Source organism: Apodemus sylvaticus, chromosome 2, assembly GCF_947179515.1.
Source record: "Apodemus sylvaticus chromosome 2, mApoSyl1.1, whole genome shotgun sequence".
Classification (NCBI taxonomy): Eukaryota; Metazoa; Chordata; class Mammalia; order Rodentia; family Muridae; genus Apodemus; species Apodemus sylvaticus.
The window spans coordinates 25,821,812-25,836,533 of NC_067473.1; the positions used below are offsets into that span (position 1 = coordinate 25,821,812).

Below are 14,722 nucleotides of genomic sequence, written 5' to 3' on the forward strand. Positions count from 1 at the left end.
CTCATCCTGATATACCTGAGCACAGAGACTCAGAAGGCATTGGAACGGTCTTAAAGGCAGTGTGTACACTTTGGGAGGTGGCACTGAGGACTGAGCTTGGCCACTCTGAGTTTAGGGGCATCGTTTGCCCCTCTACAGCCAAATGTGAGGCCAAGCTTCTGACTTAGAGTCGGAAGAGGGACTCAGTGAGAACCTGCATGACAGAGGGAAGAGTCATCTGCAAGACAGACCAGCTGGGGTTGTGTTTCTGTCATTAATGGGAGCACAGGTGTGTGTCTGTAAACACCTGAACCCTGGTTAAGTTGTGTCAGCAAGGAGGAGTTTCTGGAGGGAGGGAGAAAGCTGTGTTCTCAGGTTTTACAGATCAACACCAGAATGATGGCTTGGATTCAGTAGTTTCACAGTTCGGGATTCAGTAGCGAGCACTGACACTCCAATGTCCTCTTGCCCGGAGTTCGCTGGTGTGGCTGGTAGTCCAGCATTCTTCGGCCAGGTATTGATTGGATGGTGTGGATTTGATTCGCCCACTGCAGGTCCATGCAGGTGACAGGTGTCTATGGTAGTGGTGAAGTGGTGGAATGGGGGCTTGATTAGTTCATGTGCTTCCTGTCAAAGCACTGTACTAGGTAGTGCTGGACATCCTCCAGCCCTGAGGGGTCACCCTTGAAATCTGGAAAGTGCTTCTCAATACTCACTGACTTCACCTGCTCCATCAGGAGATCCATCTTGTTGAGGAAGAGGATGAAGAGACATTGAAGAAGAGTTTGTTGTTGACAATGGTCTCGAAGATGTTCATGGACTCCATCAGCAGGATGGTGCACCTGTCCTCCATGAGGACCTGGTCGTACTCACTCAAGGAGTCCATGAACAGGATGGATGTGATCCCATGGAAACACTGGAAACACTTCTGGTGCTGCAACCTCAGCCGCCCACATCCATCATCTTAAATGAGATTTTGTTTATAATAAAGTCAAGTTCAATGATTCCCTTGGTGGCCTTTCTAGCCAACAGGATGTCTTGTTTACTGGGGAAGTAGTTCAGTTGGCCAATCAGGTCTAAGTTATCCAGGAAGTACTTCACTGATTCATCCAACTGTAACTCGCTTCTGCTGCTGAAGGCTTCCCTGATCCCCGAGTCTCTCCAGAGTGCATGCAGCACTGGCACAAGGAGCTGGAAGGTGCCAGGCTCCACAGGCAGGCCTGCCTTGTTTTCAAGTCCATCAGAAACATCCCTGCTTCTCCTCCTCGGAGTGCTGCCAGGGAATGCTGAGCTTGTCCCGAGGGTCTACAAGCACCCTTGGGCCTCGCCATTGCAGCCAGTGCATACCTCCTTGTCTGTTCTAGCATGAGGGTCTCCAGTCTCAGGACCACAGCTAGAATCTTCTGAGAGGAAAGCCTCAGTTGGGGAACTGCAGAGATCAAAGTAATCTTAAGGAAGTTGTTGAAGATGGATGGTGTAGAGGAACTCCAGCAGCACCTTCTGTTCAAACTCCGGCCATGGTTGATACACATCTGCTTGAGAAAGGTCGACTTGCCGCTCTAGCCTGCACCCAGCAGCAGGATCCTGACCAGCCGCCACAGCTCAGCATTGACATCTCGGCTGCTCAGCTGTGCCACCTGGCCTGGCACTCTGAGTCACGCACTGTGCCTGCCCTACGCTCACAGTCTAAGGCCTCTAAGGGCAGCAAGCAGTGACTGAGGGTCTGCACAACCCAGACATGGCCTTCCTCAGGCCTCAGCCGCGCCACACTGGGGGCCTCACGCCATGGACACCCCTCAGCTGGCATGGCTCTCCCTGAACACACTCTGCCCTGCCTGCCTCTCCCGCAGGCTGTGTCCACCTTCACCGCTGCTGCCCAGATGCTTTCACTCGCCTGGCCAGCTGAGGGGCGGAGGGGAAGGTGAAGACTAACTTTTCAAATTCAATTCTGGGCCCTTCAGGGTTTGTCTCAAATAGATAATGATGAGAATATATTATTTATGGTCAATAATTTGTTGTCCCATAAACATAACATTCCTCATTTATTCCTTCAGTTTGCTAAAGCACTTTTGGGTCCTTTAAGAGATAAGGGCAAGACATTGCTGTATGCTAAATTGTTAGGGGGGAAAATTGAAGCATTCTAAGATGTTTGTAATTAAAATATGTAAAAAAGCTGTCTCCTGTTAACAACCCAAAAATATAAATTCACAAAGTGAGTCTTGAAAAAATGTATCCTATGTATTTTCATTCAATTAAAAAAAAGACACAAAAACTGACAAATAGGAAGCAACTCTATTTTTAAAGATTCTATGGGAGGAAACAGGAAGTTGCTCCTGTTCCAAATCCCCCTGGTGAAGTGTAATCCCACTCCTTTAGAACAGGCTTCCAGGGAGGATGAAGGCCATCGGCAAATGTGGACTGTAAGACCCTAGCACCCTGGGGTGTGCATCTGAGGGTCCAAGTCAGAGTTGCAAGTCTCCAATAGAATAGTTCGAGAGCCGTCAGAGAAAGAAGCTCTCAGATAAAAGCCTGATGCAACAAGGTGTGATCATATGCACAGCTTAAGGCCAACTAAAACAGGTTTCTAATATTGCACATCCTAGTAATCTTTCCCACAAGTTCCTCCTGAGCAGCATACACATGCTTCTTAAATCATAAGGATGCTTCCAAAGTCAACAGTGGATTCTACTTCTGAATAAGAAGAAATCAATCTGGTGGTTCCAATGAAAATTGGAAATGGTTTTACCTGAACACCCAGCTATATCACTTCTGGGCATATACCCAAAATTGTTCTGACATATAAAAATGACACATAGTCCCCTATCTTCATAGCAGCCTTATTGATAATAATCAGAAGCCAGAAAGAACCCAGATGTCCCTATGGAAGAATGGATACAGAATGTATGGTTACTGAATGGAGTACTACTAAGCAATTAAAAAACCAATGACTTCATACAATTTGCAGGCAAATGGACGATATAGAAAACATCCTGAGTGTGGTAACCCACACAAATGAACACACATGGTATGTGTCTCCTGAAAAGTTGATATTTGTCCTAAAGTTCACAATGTCCATGATATACCCCACAGACACTATGGATCTTAGAAGGAAGGGAGACCAGGGCATGGCTGCTTCAGTCCTGCACTGAGGGGGTAACAGGATGATGGTGGGAGGTGGAGGTAGAGGAGACCTGGGAGAGAGAGAGGTGAGGGAGGAAATAAGGGGCAGTATTAGGTACTGGAGAGGATAGGAGAGAAGGAAAGAGTGTCTGGAAATGGAACAAAAATATGTAGCAGGGGGGATGCGAAACTGGGTTAGCCACGTGAGGGACCCAGACACCAGGGAAACATGAGGTTCCCAGGACCCAAGGGGGAGGATTTTAGCCCAAATGTGCAGAGAAGGGGAAAATAGAACCTGTAGAGACCACATCCATGGGATAGGTATACCTCCACACTTAAACAACCCTGAGATCCCCCTCCTTAAAGGGATGATACCACACACTCATTTCCAAATTTTAATTCATAAATGTTCCTCAGCAAATTAAGAACAGGGACAACAAATGGAGCAGAGACAGAAGGAAGGGACATCCAGGGGCTGCCGTACATTGGGATCCATCATAATTACAGACACCAAACCAGACACTGATGGTGTGGTCAAAAGATGTTTGCAGACAGGAACCTCTTGTGAAGGTTCTTAGGGAAGTCCAGCAGGCAACTTACCCTTGGTGCCACCCATTAGACTGAGGTCTGGAAAACTGGTGGGGAAGTTAGGGGAAAAGCTGAAGGGTCAAGGGGAATTGTAACCTCACTGGAAGAACAACATCTGTTGCCAGGATCACCCAATGTTCCCAGTGAGTAGACCATAAACAGAGGAGTGTACAGGGAGGGATCTTTAGCTCCAGATACATTGTAGCAGAGGATGGCCCTGCCTGACAACAATGGGAGGAGAGGCCCTTAGTCCGGTGGAGGATTGATGCCCCAGGGTAGTGTGATGCTGAATCTGTAGGGCAGGAAAGGGGGAGTGGGGGAGGCCCTCATACAGGCAAACGGGAGGGAGAAAGGGAAAATGTGGTTTGAGGGGTCGTTGGAGGCATAACCAGGAAGTGGTATATCATTTGAGATTTATTCAAACGGAATGATTAATAAATACATTTAAAACAATACACATATGCCAGCCATTTAATTTTAACAATGAAGACTCAGGAGCCAGATGCTGGGGTGAAACCTGCCAGGTCAGAGAGTCAGGGAAAGCCTTAAGCTGTCTTTGCTACCCTGCTGACCTCCCAGAAGGAAAGCATTCTTTATCCCTCTCCACACTGTTTTAAATATCTTTCAACTTAAAAACCTTCCTTTTGTTTAGTTATATTGATTCCATTTCAATTGGTTCCTTGCTCTGCCTTGCCCTGGAATTAACATTTGTTTGCCCTGCAATAAAGGTGTGTTCTTGGGCTAAGCCAAAGGACAATAAAGTACTTGTTTACAGTAAACAGAAAGCTCTTAGATTAAAGGTCTGTGCTAGGTCAGAGCTACACCATACAAAATGTATTTGGTAAACAACACAATCTTGGGGTTTCCAATGATAATGAATACACTGCAACATAAGTAAACAATGTTCTCTCTGCTATAGAAATCATGATGGGAACACCATGATCCTAAAGAAAATCAGAACTGGACTCTTGAAGCTGTTGCACATGACCAACAAAGACATAAAGAGCACCAAGGAGACTCTTGATCCTTATCACAAGGGATAAATTATCCATTCCTTTTGTCACATATTTTAGGTCAAGATATCACCATTCCTGGCCTTGGCTCATTGTCCTAGGTGCTGCTGAAGGGAAGGGTTGGTGTCCAGGGGTCACCCAACAAACCACAGAAACACTGAATTAAGTTAAACAGGGATGGTTTGATGAATACACACCTCACTATGGACCAATGAGGGCAACAGCTCAAACCTGAGCAGGAGACATTGTAGCAGGGAGTGGCCTTGCCTCAACAGTTGGGAGGCCCTTAGTCCCATGGAAGATTGATGCCCCAGTGGAGTGGAGTGCTGAAGCAGTAGGGGAGGAGAAGGTGCATAGGTGAGGGAGAACCATCATACAAGCAAAGGGCCCTGACTCAAGCCATTTTAGACATAATAGTGCATATTGACTTTGAATTTGATGGGTACTAGGTGAAGGATATAGATGTGAAATTTCCTAATTAAAATCCTCAAAACATGCAGTACATGACATGGTAAATGGACAGCATGACCCTGGTCTGAATCAAGATTCTTTTCTTTTGTTTTGCATGAAGGTCATGTAGGCATTTTACAACAGCAGTATAAAATAGATGGCTAGCATGTCACAAATTTGCTACAGTTATGCTATGGCACAAAAAATTATCAGAAAAAAATGTATCATTATGAAAAATTTCTGCATGACCTTACAGTTTAGACAAGTTCTGTGGCCTCAAAAGGAGCTACTTAGAGGTAGAACAGAAAAGGTGTTTGTTACCTGAAGGAGGGGCCTGAGCAGTGTTGCTCAGCCTTCTCAGTGACAATTGCACCTCACTCTGTCCCTGCAGGGGATCCCAAAGTGTCCTTCCAACTTCCCTGTGAACCAGTCTAGGCACACAAAGGCCAGGAACCAGTGCGGGTTTCCCACTCTTCACTTATGCTCCATTTTCAACAATGTACATGTAGAAGCAAATATAGCATGGCCACTTGACATTGATATTCTCCACATCTTGCTGAGGGCAGCAATTGCTTGACTACACCCAAATCTATAAAATATGTGGGCACTAGGGAAGTATATCAAGATAAAGCTAGGAGAGAGGTGCATGAACTCTGCCCTGGATTGAATGCAGAAATGTGGGCATGGGAGAAACATGTATGGTTAAATATCCCACTAAGTTCACATTGTATCTGCTTGATTTACTCTCAGGGCAAGGAAGGGTAGTATCTCTGATAATGTCTGTCAAGTCCCTCGAAAAGTTTACTGGGTTTTGGCCTCAGCACTTGATATGTGGTGATGTGGCAGTGGCACTCAGGAAAGCTGGAGTTTGTAACTGGCACTGTATCATGCTAGCAGCATTGGATAATACTCAGTTGTCCAGATGGTGATACCCACTCTCATTATTTCTTTTTTTAAAATATTTTTATTTTCTATATTCTTTGTTTACATTCCATATGATTTTCCCTTTCCCAGATCCCCCCTCCCCATATGTCCCATAAACCTTCTTCATTTCTTAATGTGAACCCAGGGAAAGAGAGAACAAAATCCTTAGAAAAGAAAGAACATTTCCCCTTCTCCATCTTCCCAGCTAGAAACACTTGCAGAGAGAAAATGGTAAATTCATTAAAATAGACAAAGATGGTAGGTGACACCTTGAATGGAGGGTGTGTTTCAGTGTTTTCTCTGAAACCAAGTCTTAAAAATTCCATTTCATCCTCTACCTGGCCTCCCAGGCTAACCTTCACCTCAGATAATCCTGCTTCCACTTTACTGTTGTTAGGCTTACAAGTGGGGCTCCTAGGAATGGTAGGACAGGACTAGTCACTGACAGAGACCTGGGTTTTCTAATGCTGAGGTGTGTACCCACCAGTGTAGCTACAGACATTTTGTTCTATGTCAGCTCCCTAGTTCAGATTGTTGCTATAATGTGCCTGCCAAATCACTGACACAGAAAAGTAACTTGTCTCAGAGGAAGGTCATGTTGACACATACTCTTATGTTCTTTATGACATTTGTTAAACTTATCATGTTCAACAAAATTTACATAGGACCCATCAAATTAATGGTCAATATACACTCTTATATCTAAAATGACCTAATCAGAAATGAGCACTGGACACTTCCTACAACTTCATAAAAGCTACATGTATTTTGGGTTTTCTGTTTGTTTGTTTTTGTTTTTTGCTTTAGAAGTTGATGAATATAGATGTTTTTAGCCATGGCTCAGCTCCCAAAATCTGATATGTGGCTGTATTCAATCAGTATTATGGTCTACATTCATTAATCCATCCCTATTTATTTGAGAAAGGTGTTTTTCTGGTTTGTGGGGCCGATCATGAACCCAAGCACAAGATGTTAGGCCCTTGCTCTGTGCACTAACATACATCTATTATATTTTCATACACCCTTACCAATTTTGACTATTTTATTTTGTTCTGACATAATCTCATTTTATAGATTATACAGGGCTATAAGCAATCCTCCTTTGGTGACACTGGTGCAGAAATGAGACTCTGCCTTAGGGCCTTTACATTGGTGGCTTCAATATTTTAGTTCCCTCTGTCAACTGATCTCCAGACTCTTGCCAGAACCATGAGGACTGCAACTCTCTCTCTCTCTCTCTCTCTCTCTCTCTCTCTCTCTCTCTCTCTCTCTCTCTCTCTCTCTCTCTCTCTCTCTCTCTCTCTCCTGTCTTTCTGCTTAGACATCTTGGGGCAGCTTTAAAAAAGCTAAGCACAAGATATCATGAGTGTAGCCCCTAACACACATCCACATATTAACCTGCCCTTCAGGCTCAGCCTGGATGTAATTTCATGCACCTGTACCAAAGACAGGAGAACTTTTGACTGCACTTTAGAACTGGAGTTATTTCTCAGTACATTTTAAAGGTTCATATTGCTGATTGAGGAAAATTTGAGATAGGATGAGACATTTCTGAGAAGGGTTTGAAAAGGAAACCCTCAGTTAGAAACACAGGGATTACTGAGGTGATGGCAATTAAGCCCAGAGTAAACCATGGCCTTGGAAGGAAGATGGGCTCAGTGGCCATGCCCCAGGAGAGTCTTCAGGAAAGAGCACTTAAGCTTCATGTTCAGTACAGGGGGAAAATTAGTAGGGAGCCAAAGGCTGTATGTAACCCATGACATCAGCAGTCCCTTCTTGAACATTCTATAATCTTCCAGAGAGTTCTTGGCATGAGCTGTGATGTCACCAGTGTTGTAGCAACAGCAGAGCATTGAGGTTTCTCAGTCGGTGTCTAGAGGATACACTGATAGACATGTTTGCTCGACTCAGAAAACTCTTTCGGAGAACCAATGTGGATGGGAGAGAGACTAGAGAGAGGAGGAAGGGAGCTGGCCTTTCATCTGAGAGTAATGAAGGACAAAGGAGGTGGTCATGGAGAATGTGGAGTAAGTACTGGGAAGTGGATAGTGAGCTTCCTGGCAGGGTGGCCCGAGCTGGCCTTTCTAGCAAATTCCAATTCTTCACTTTCACTGAATATTGTGATTGTTACTTGGGAACAGAATGAGAGCATCAGGAGTCACAGAGGATCTAACCTACACCAATTTAGGGAAGGGCATCACTGCCTTCACTACCATGCTTCTAGCTTCAGCTTCTCTGACAATAGTACCAGGGAGAGATTTGTGCCCCTGCTGATAACCTCTTGTTCTCAGAACTCCTCTGACTTCCTCTCCCTCAAAGTTCCCACCTTAGATTTCCCACTGGTTGTGGGTGGCAGGAATATTTGTACTGTAACCAAAGACCTGTCAGAGTTGATAAACCCAGCAGAGATTCCATCCTGTGGCCACTTCTGGAGTGCTTGTTGTTTCAATAGAGGAAATAAATCAGTGTGTTCTCCCCCTGCAGGATGTTTTAAGGCCATTTCCTGGGCCTACAGTAACAGAATAGGAGATCTGAACATCATATAACACTCAAGTACTTGTGAATAGTGAATTTATAGTATGACTTGTGAAACCACAGGACTGAGGACTCTGAAGCCAAGTTGTACTCTGTATATTTGTTAATAAGCCAGGAGAAGCCATCTCTGTGGTCATCATAAGAATACATAGGGAGACAGAGGACACACATGGCTGCTTACATCTCCTAGTCTCTATAGAGTGAGGGAATAACTGAGGTCCACTGAGGATGCATCTAAAGCTTGGATGAAACTCTGTGTGGTGTCACTGGGTTCTAGGCCTGTGGTATACTTTATAGGCCTCAGAGTAGACTGTCTATATTCTATGCATTCCAAAAATGTAAGTTCACTTGTGTTCTTTTACCTACAGGGGCTGGCAGGCAGACATCATCACCTGTAACTGTCCTAAGCAAGAAGCAGGCCAAGGAGGAAGAGGAGAGGCTGACCAGAGAGCTGCAGCTTGTTACCCAAGAGAGAAATGAGCTGAGAGATCGCTTGATCTATGTCACAGAGGGAGCCATGAACAAGAGGTATGCATTGCTCCAAATGCTGTGGTGTTCATCTGGAGTCAATGCCACACTTGTCTTTTTAAGGTGGTTGATTATAGGAAGGTGTGTCTTCATGATATCCCTGGGTCAAATCTTATGTCCCTAAATACTTCTTAGAGGAGAGACAGAACCTGAAGCTTGGTCAGGAGTAAGAAGGGAAATGGACTCTTCTGCTTCCTCCAGGTCAAAAGTGGGACTTGTGGTCTGACTGAAGAATTCAGGGATAGAGGCAATGGTCAGTGAGTTCCCAGAGTGCTTTTGGAAAGCCCTTGAAAGGAGGTGCTTTTGTGAGGTTCTAGGACCTGAGAGTTTGCTGTGAGTGTTTGTACTGGACTGGCAGGTGACTGAGTGCTGGAAACTGCTAGATGCAGATGGAGGGGCCTGGTCCCACATTGTTCATCTCAGTGCTTGACTAGACGCCTGAGGCTCTGCCTGTTCCTCTTTCTCTGAGTGACTTATACTCTGGTACTGTAATGTTGCATGCATTTCTTCTGCATCTCATTGTGTTCTCTCTGCTTCTGTCTCTGATTCACTCTCTCTCTCTTTCTGTTACTCTGTCTCTTTTGTCCCTTACATGTGTGTACACAAGTGTGTATATCTGTTTCTGTGTGTATGCATGTGTGTGTGCACATGATTGTGGTGTCTCTTGTGAATTAATTTTTTGCATGTTTATATTTCTCTCTACTCTTTTAAATTCAGGGATCTGTGACATCCAGGATACTTTGAGACAGTAATGTTGCATATACGCCTGCTGATTCTCATTCTGTTCTCTCTGGTTCTGTCTCTGTCTTTATTTCTTATTCTCTTGCTCTGTGTCCTTTTCTCCTAATTTGCGAGTGCCCGTCTACGAGTCTCTTTGCTTCCACGTGTGCATACAAGTGCTTTTGTTTCATATGTTTATATTTACCTCCACACTTTGGAATCTTGTGGTCTGTGTATTGGACTGAGGATTTACATGCAGTTTCAAGATGATGTGAGTCCTGATGTCTGGGAGCCCCCACATTAAATAGCACTGTTCCTTCTCTTTATGGGGACATTTATGTAAACAGTTGCACCTCTTGGGCAGATTATAAAGCATTGGTTATGTCTGGTCTCATCTCAAGAATTATGTGTAATTTCTGCCTCTGAATCCAGGAATTATAATCCCTGTTGTCAAAACAGGGAAAATATAATCACAGGTGTCTAGTTGGCAACGACCTGTGGCCTATACTCTTGAGGGCACAAGGGGCCAGATTGCCCCTCCAGATCTAATGAGTAAACACAGGGAGCCAGGGCACCCTCCATCTGGATATATAGCTTATGCTGTCCTTGGGAAAAGATAAAATGTTTCCAAAGATGAAAAAGATCCCAGCATGTAGAATCCAGGAATTGACCTTCCTGTGCTGGGAGTACAAGACCCAGTCTATGTTCATGTGTTCTTAGAAAGGAGGAGTGGCCCCTGGTTATGGAAAGCAGTAGCAGAATGGGGCAATACCAGAACAGGGAAGTGGGAAGGGGTGGATGAGGGAGTAGGGTTAGGGAAGAGGGCTTATGGGATTTTTGGAGAGTGGTAAGCCAGACAAGGGGAAAACATTTGAAATGTAAATAAAAAAATATATCGAATAAAAAAAAAAGAAACACATTTTCAGCCAGGCCATGGTAGCACACACCTGTATTCCCAGCATTTGGGAGGCAGTGGCAGATGGATTTCTGAGTTTGAGGCCAGTCTTGTCTACAGAGTGAGTTGCAGGACAGCCAGGGCTACACAGAGAAACCTTGTCTCAAATATACAAATATATATATATATATATATATATATATATATATATATATATATATATATATATATATATATATATATAATACTTCGATGTGTATGTGTTCTAAAAAGGTGTTTTAAAAAAGGCACATGTTCATAGAGTTCTATCTTCCTGGGGACAGGCCATACTACACACCAAATCCGTTATATGAAAAATTGAAGTTAAAGGAGAAGGAGATTATGACATTTCTACACACCTTAGAGAAGGAGAACATTGAGGCCAAACAGACCTTCCAGGATCTCAAGAAGGAGATTAACTTCTATCGGTAAGTACTGTTCATGGAGGTCACCAGGTGTGCAATGGCCATTTCTGCCTTCCTTTGTTTCTGGACTGCAGAGTCTGCAGGTCTGATTCTATCCCTTCTGCCTTTTAGCCATCACTGTGCCTTGGGACTTCTCCTGTCAGTTTCAAAATCTGTAAGAGACTGTTACTCATCCTAACAGTGTACAGGCATCAGCAGGAGCCTCTCATTAGAAGAGTGATTCAGATCATGAGAGGGTTATGGTACAGTTCTAGGTCTGTGGGACTCAGGCATGGTTTTACAGAGCTAAATGTGATCTAACAAAAGGATACAATGCCTTCCTCTTGATTCTACTGAATGCATTGAGGGTATCTGCAACCTACTAATTGATGTTGCTGAAATGCTTTGGGCTGTCATGGATAGTTTCAGATACCTTGTTCTTTGGAGAGACATGCAACCTTATTGGTGTTTGGGCTGCAGCAATCATTTATTTCTTCCCTCAAGTTGCTATTTGCTGTTTGTGGACCTCTCAAGAATGTATTGAGATGTACTGCATTAGGTATTCCTGGGAACCTAGGTCCTGGTGGGGTTAATGGGACCTTGATGTAGGAATGGGAGGAGGAACCTGCAGGATCTTACCATGAAGATTGTGTCTCTAGCAACCTGCACAGCCGGCTCCTGATGCAGAAGAACATTATGAATAAGAGATTGGTTACACTGAAGCAGGAGAACAAGGAAGTACATGCTGATTGGACCATCATTCAGCAATACCTGATTGACTTGAACCTGAATGTTAAAGATGAACAGGACAAGACCAGCATCCTCCAGGGCCAACAACATCAGGTAGGTACAAGCAGCTCAGCCTGGCTTATACTGACTGATAACATTTTGCTACTGCATCCATCTTTGCTTTCACACAGCACCATTCTAATGCACAGTCCCAAGCAGCCACCCACCTCATGGAATGTAGCGGGTCATTGCTAGGGCTATGCACATTCTGGGTTGTGAACCTCTTGAGATAAGCTGAAATATGGCAAGTATACCTTTCGACTCCTCTTTATTCTGAAGACCAGTAAGGGTGATACATCAATATCATGCAGCATTCCTACACCTGCTCATGATAGGTGGGCTGCTTTGCAGAGCTTTGAGTAAGTTCTGGGTCCTGTGACAGAGGGCATGCAAGGGTCATATGACTTCCAAAGTGGTTAGCAATTTGCAGGGTTAAAATTCGAACACTAATAAGAAATATGTTATTCTCCTTTTCTTTGATCTTTGTAGCATGTGGCATTTTCCTTTCCTCCTGTACCCAGTGAGGTCTCTTCCAATTGCCCATTTCTTGGTGTGCCCTGATAAAAATGAGTAGCAGCTTGTCAGCCCTACTGTTAATGTAGGTTAATGTTGCTGGATATTTTGCTGTGCCTGCAGTTGTAACAGCAATGGTGTCAGTTAAAAGATCAATGATAACATTCCTGTTGATAGGGTGGGAGGCAGCAGCCTGACAGCTGCCATTTAGATTCCCAACAAGCCTCTGTCTTAATAACTGCCTTCCTCTTCTAGGATGCAGAGAGTGTAGCAAGAGCTGAAATTTCCACAGCCCAGGAAGAGGGCCTCCTGCAGAATGAGTTGCCACTTCAGGAAGCCCCTGATGAGCTCCATCCTCAACAGCCACAAAATTCCTTGGATGAGTCTTCTACCACATAATTGAACTCCTCAGGTTGAATAGGCACTAACTACCTAGCCAGTGAGCCAATCAATTCAGGAATTTATTCCCTTTCCTGTACAAACAATACCCCTTGGGGGAGAACTGAGGTGACTGCCCTGCCACCACATGTCCAAGAGAAGAAACAGACTGTAAGTCCCTGTTGCTGAAAGTGTAGTGAGAGAACTCTGGTTCATATAATTTACTGTTAGAGTTTTGGTTGCTGTTTGGTTTCTGCTATTAACTTGTTATGTTATTGGATATTATATATTATTGTTATTGCTTTTTTTCTTATGCTTTTCACTGTTTATAGTAATTATCTTTAAAAGCCTGTTTTTGAAATGTATTTCTGATGAATAAAAATTTATTTGTAATTCCTCACTTTTGAGACCATATTACTTATTCAGGTTTTCTGTCCTATCCTGTAGACATAGACCTCATAACCACAGATGGATCTCGGTAAGCCCCAGGAAGCCTGGCTACAGACTGATTTCAAAGCCCACTAGGGTATACAAGACAATGGTCTTTTGTATGAATAATGTGGCTTCTCCCATGGATACACAGTTTAGGATGTAATCACTGACATACTCTCTCCATGCTGTCATGTATTCTCGTACTCCTAAAATGTAGAACTCTATTAGAATGGAGACCGCAGCTCATATCTATTTAATATAGCCCATGAATTTCTACCTAGAGCAATCAGACAACAAAATGACATCAAGGGCATACAAAAGGTAAGGAACAATGTCAAAGTATTGCTATTTACACATGATATGATAGTATACTTAAGTGATTCCTAAAGATGTACAAAAGAACTATACCTGATAAGCACCTACAGGGAAAGTCTCTTGATTCATAATGAACTTAAAAAAGTTAGTAGCTGTTTTTATTGAAAGGATAAAGAAGCTGAAAAAAATTAGGAAAGCCACAACATACAGTACCCAGAATTAAAAAACTGTATCTTGGTATAAGTTTATGCAAGCAATGAAAGACCTATAAGACAAGATTTTCAGATCTATGCTCCAAATGCAAGTGCACCCTCATTCGTCAAAGAATCTTTACTAAAGCTCAAATCACACATTGCACCTGACACAATAGTTGTGGGTGACTTCAACACCCCACTCTCCTCAATGAACTGATCAGGAAAGCAGAAACTAAACAGGGACACAGTGAAAAAAATGAAGTTTTAGACCAATTGGATTTAACAGATTTATATAGAGAGAACATTTTATCCTAAAGCAAAAGAATATATTTTTTCTCAGAACCTCATGGTACTTTCTCCAAAATCGACCATATAATTGGTCACAAGACATACCTCAACAGATATAAGAGGATCAAAATAATTCCATACCTCCTATCAGATCACTATGGAATAAGAGTTGTCCTCAATAGCAACAAAAACAACAGAAAGCCAACATACACAGGGAAGCTGAACAATACTCAGTGACACCTAGGTCAAGGAAGAAATAAATCAAAGACTGCTTAGAATTTAAAGAAAATAGAGGCACAACATACCCAAATTATGGGACACAATGAAAGCAGTGCTAAGAGGAAAACTCATAGCCCTGAGTGCCTCCAAAAAGAAACTGGAAAGAGCATACATTAGCACCTTAAGGACACACCTGAATGGCCTGGAACAAAAAAGTTAATTCACCCAGGAGCAGTAGAAGACAGGAAATCATCAAACTAAGGGCTGAAATCAATCAAGTAGAAACAAAGAGAACCATACAAAGAAAAAAAAAACGGAAAAATTTATCATGAGAAGGAAAGAGCTCCCATGGTCAGAGTTAACAAGGTTTACCATAGAGAAAATGGACATCTGAGGGAA

General features: G+C 43.4%; 1 protein-coding gene and 1 pseudogene across 1 annotated transcript; one reads left to right on the forward strand and one right to left on the reverse strand.

Moving 5' to 3' along the window:
• Positions 1 to 357: 357 nt before the first annotated feature.
• Positions 358 to 1,786, reverse strand: LOC127677786 (guanine nucleotide-binding protein subunit alpha-12-like; annotated as a pseudogene).
• Positions 1,787 to 7,968: 6,182 nt separating this feature from the next.
• On the forward strand, positions 7,969 to 12,896 carry LOC127677787 (disks large homolog 5-like). Its single transcript, XM_052172790.1, has 5 exons — positions 7,969 to 8,101; positions 8,978 to 9,137; positions 11,076 to 11,219; positions 11,855 to 12,038; positions 12,753 to 12,896. Exons 1-5 carry the CDS (start codon positions 7,969 to 7,971, stop codon positions 12,894 to 12,896), a joined length of 765 nt encoding a protein of 254 aa, XP_052028750.1.
• The last annotated feature ends 1,826 nt before the right edge of the window (positions 12,897 to 14,722 follow it).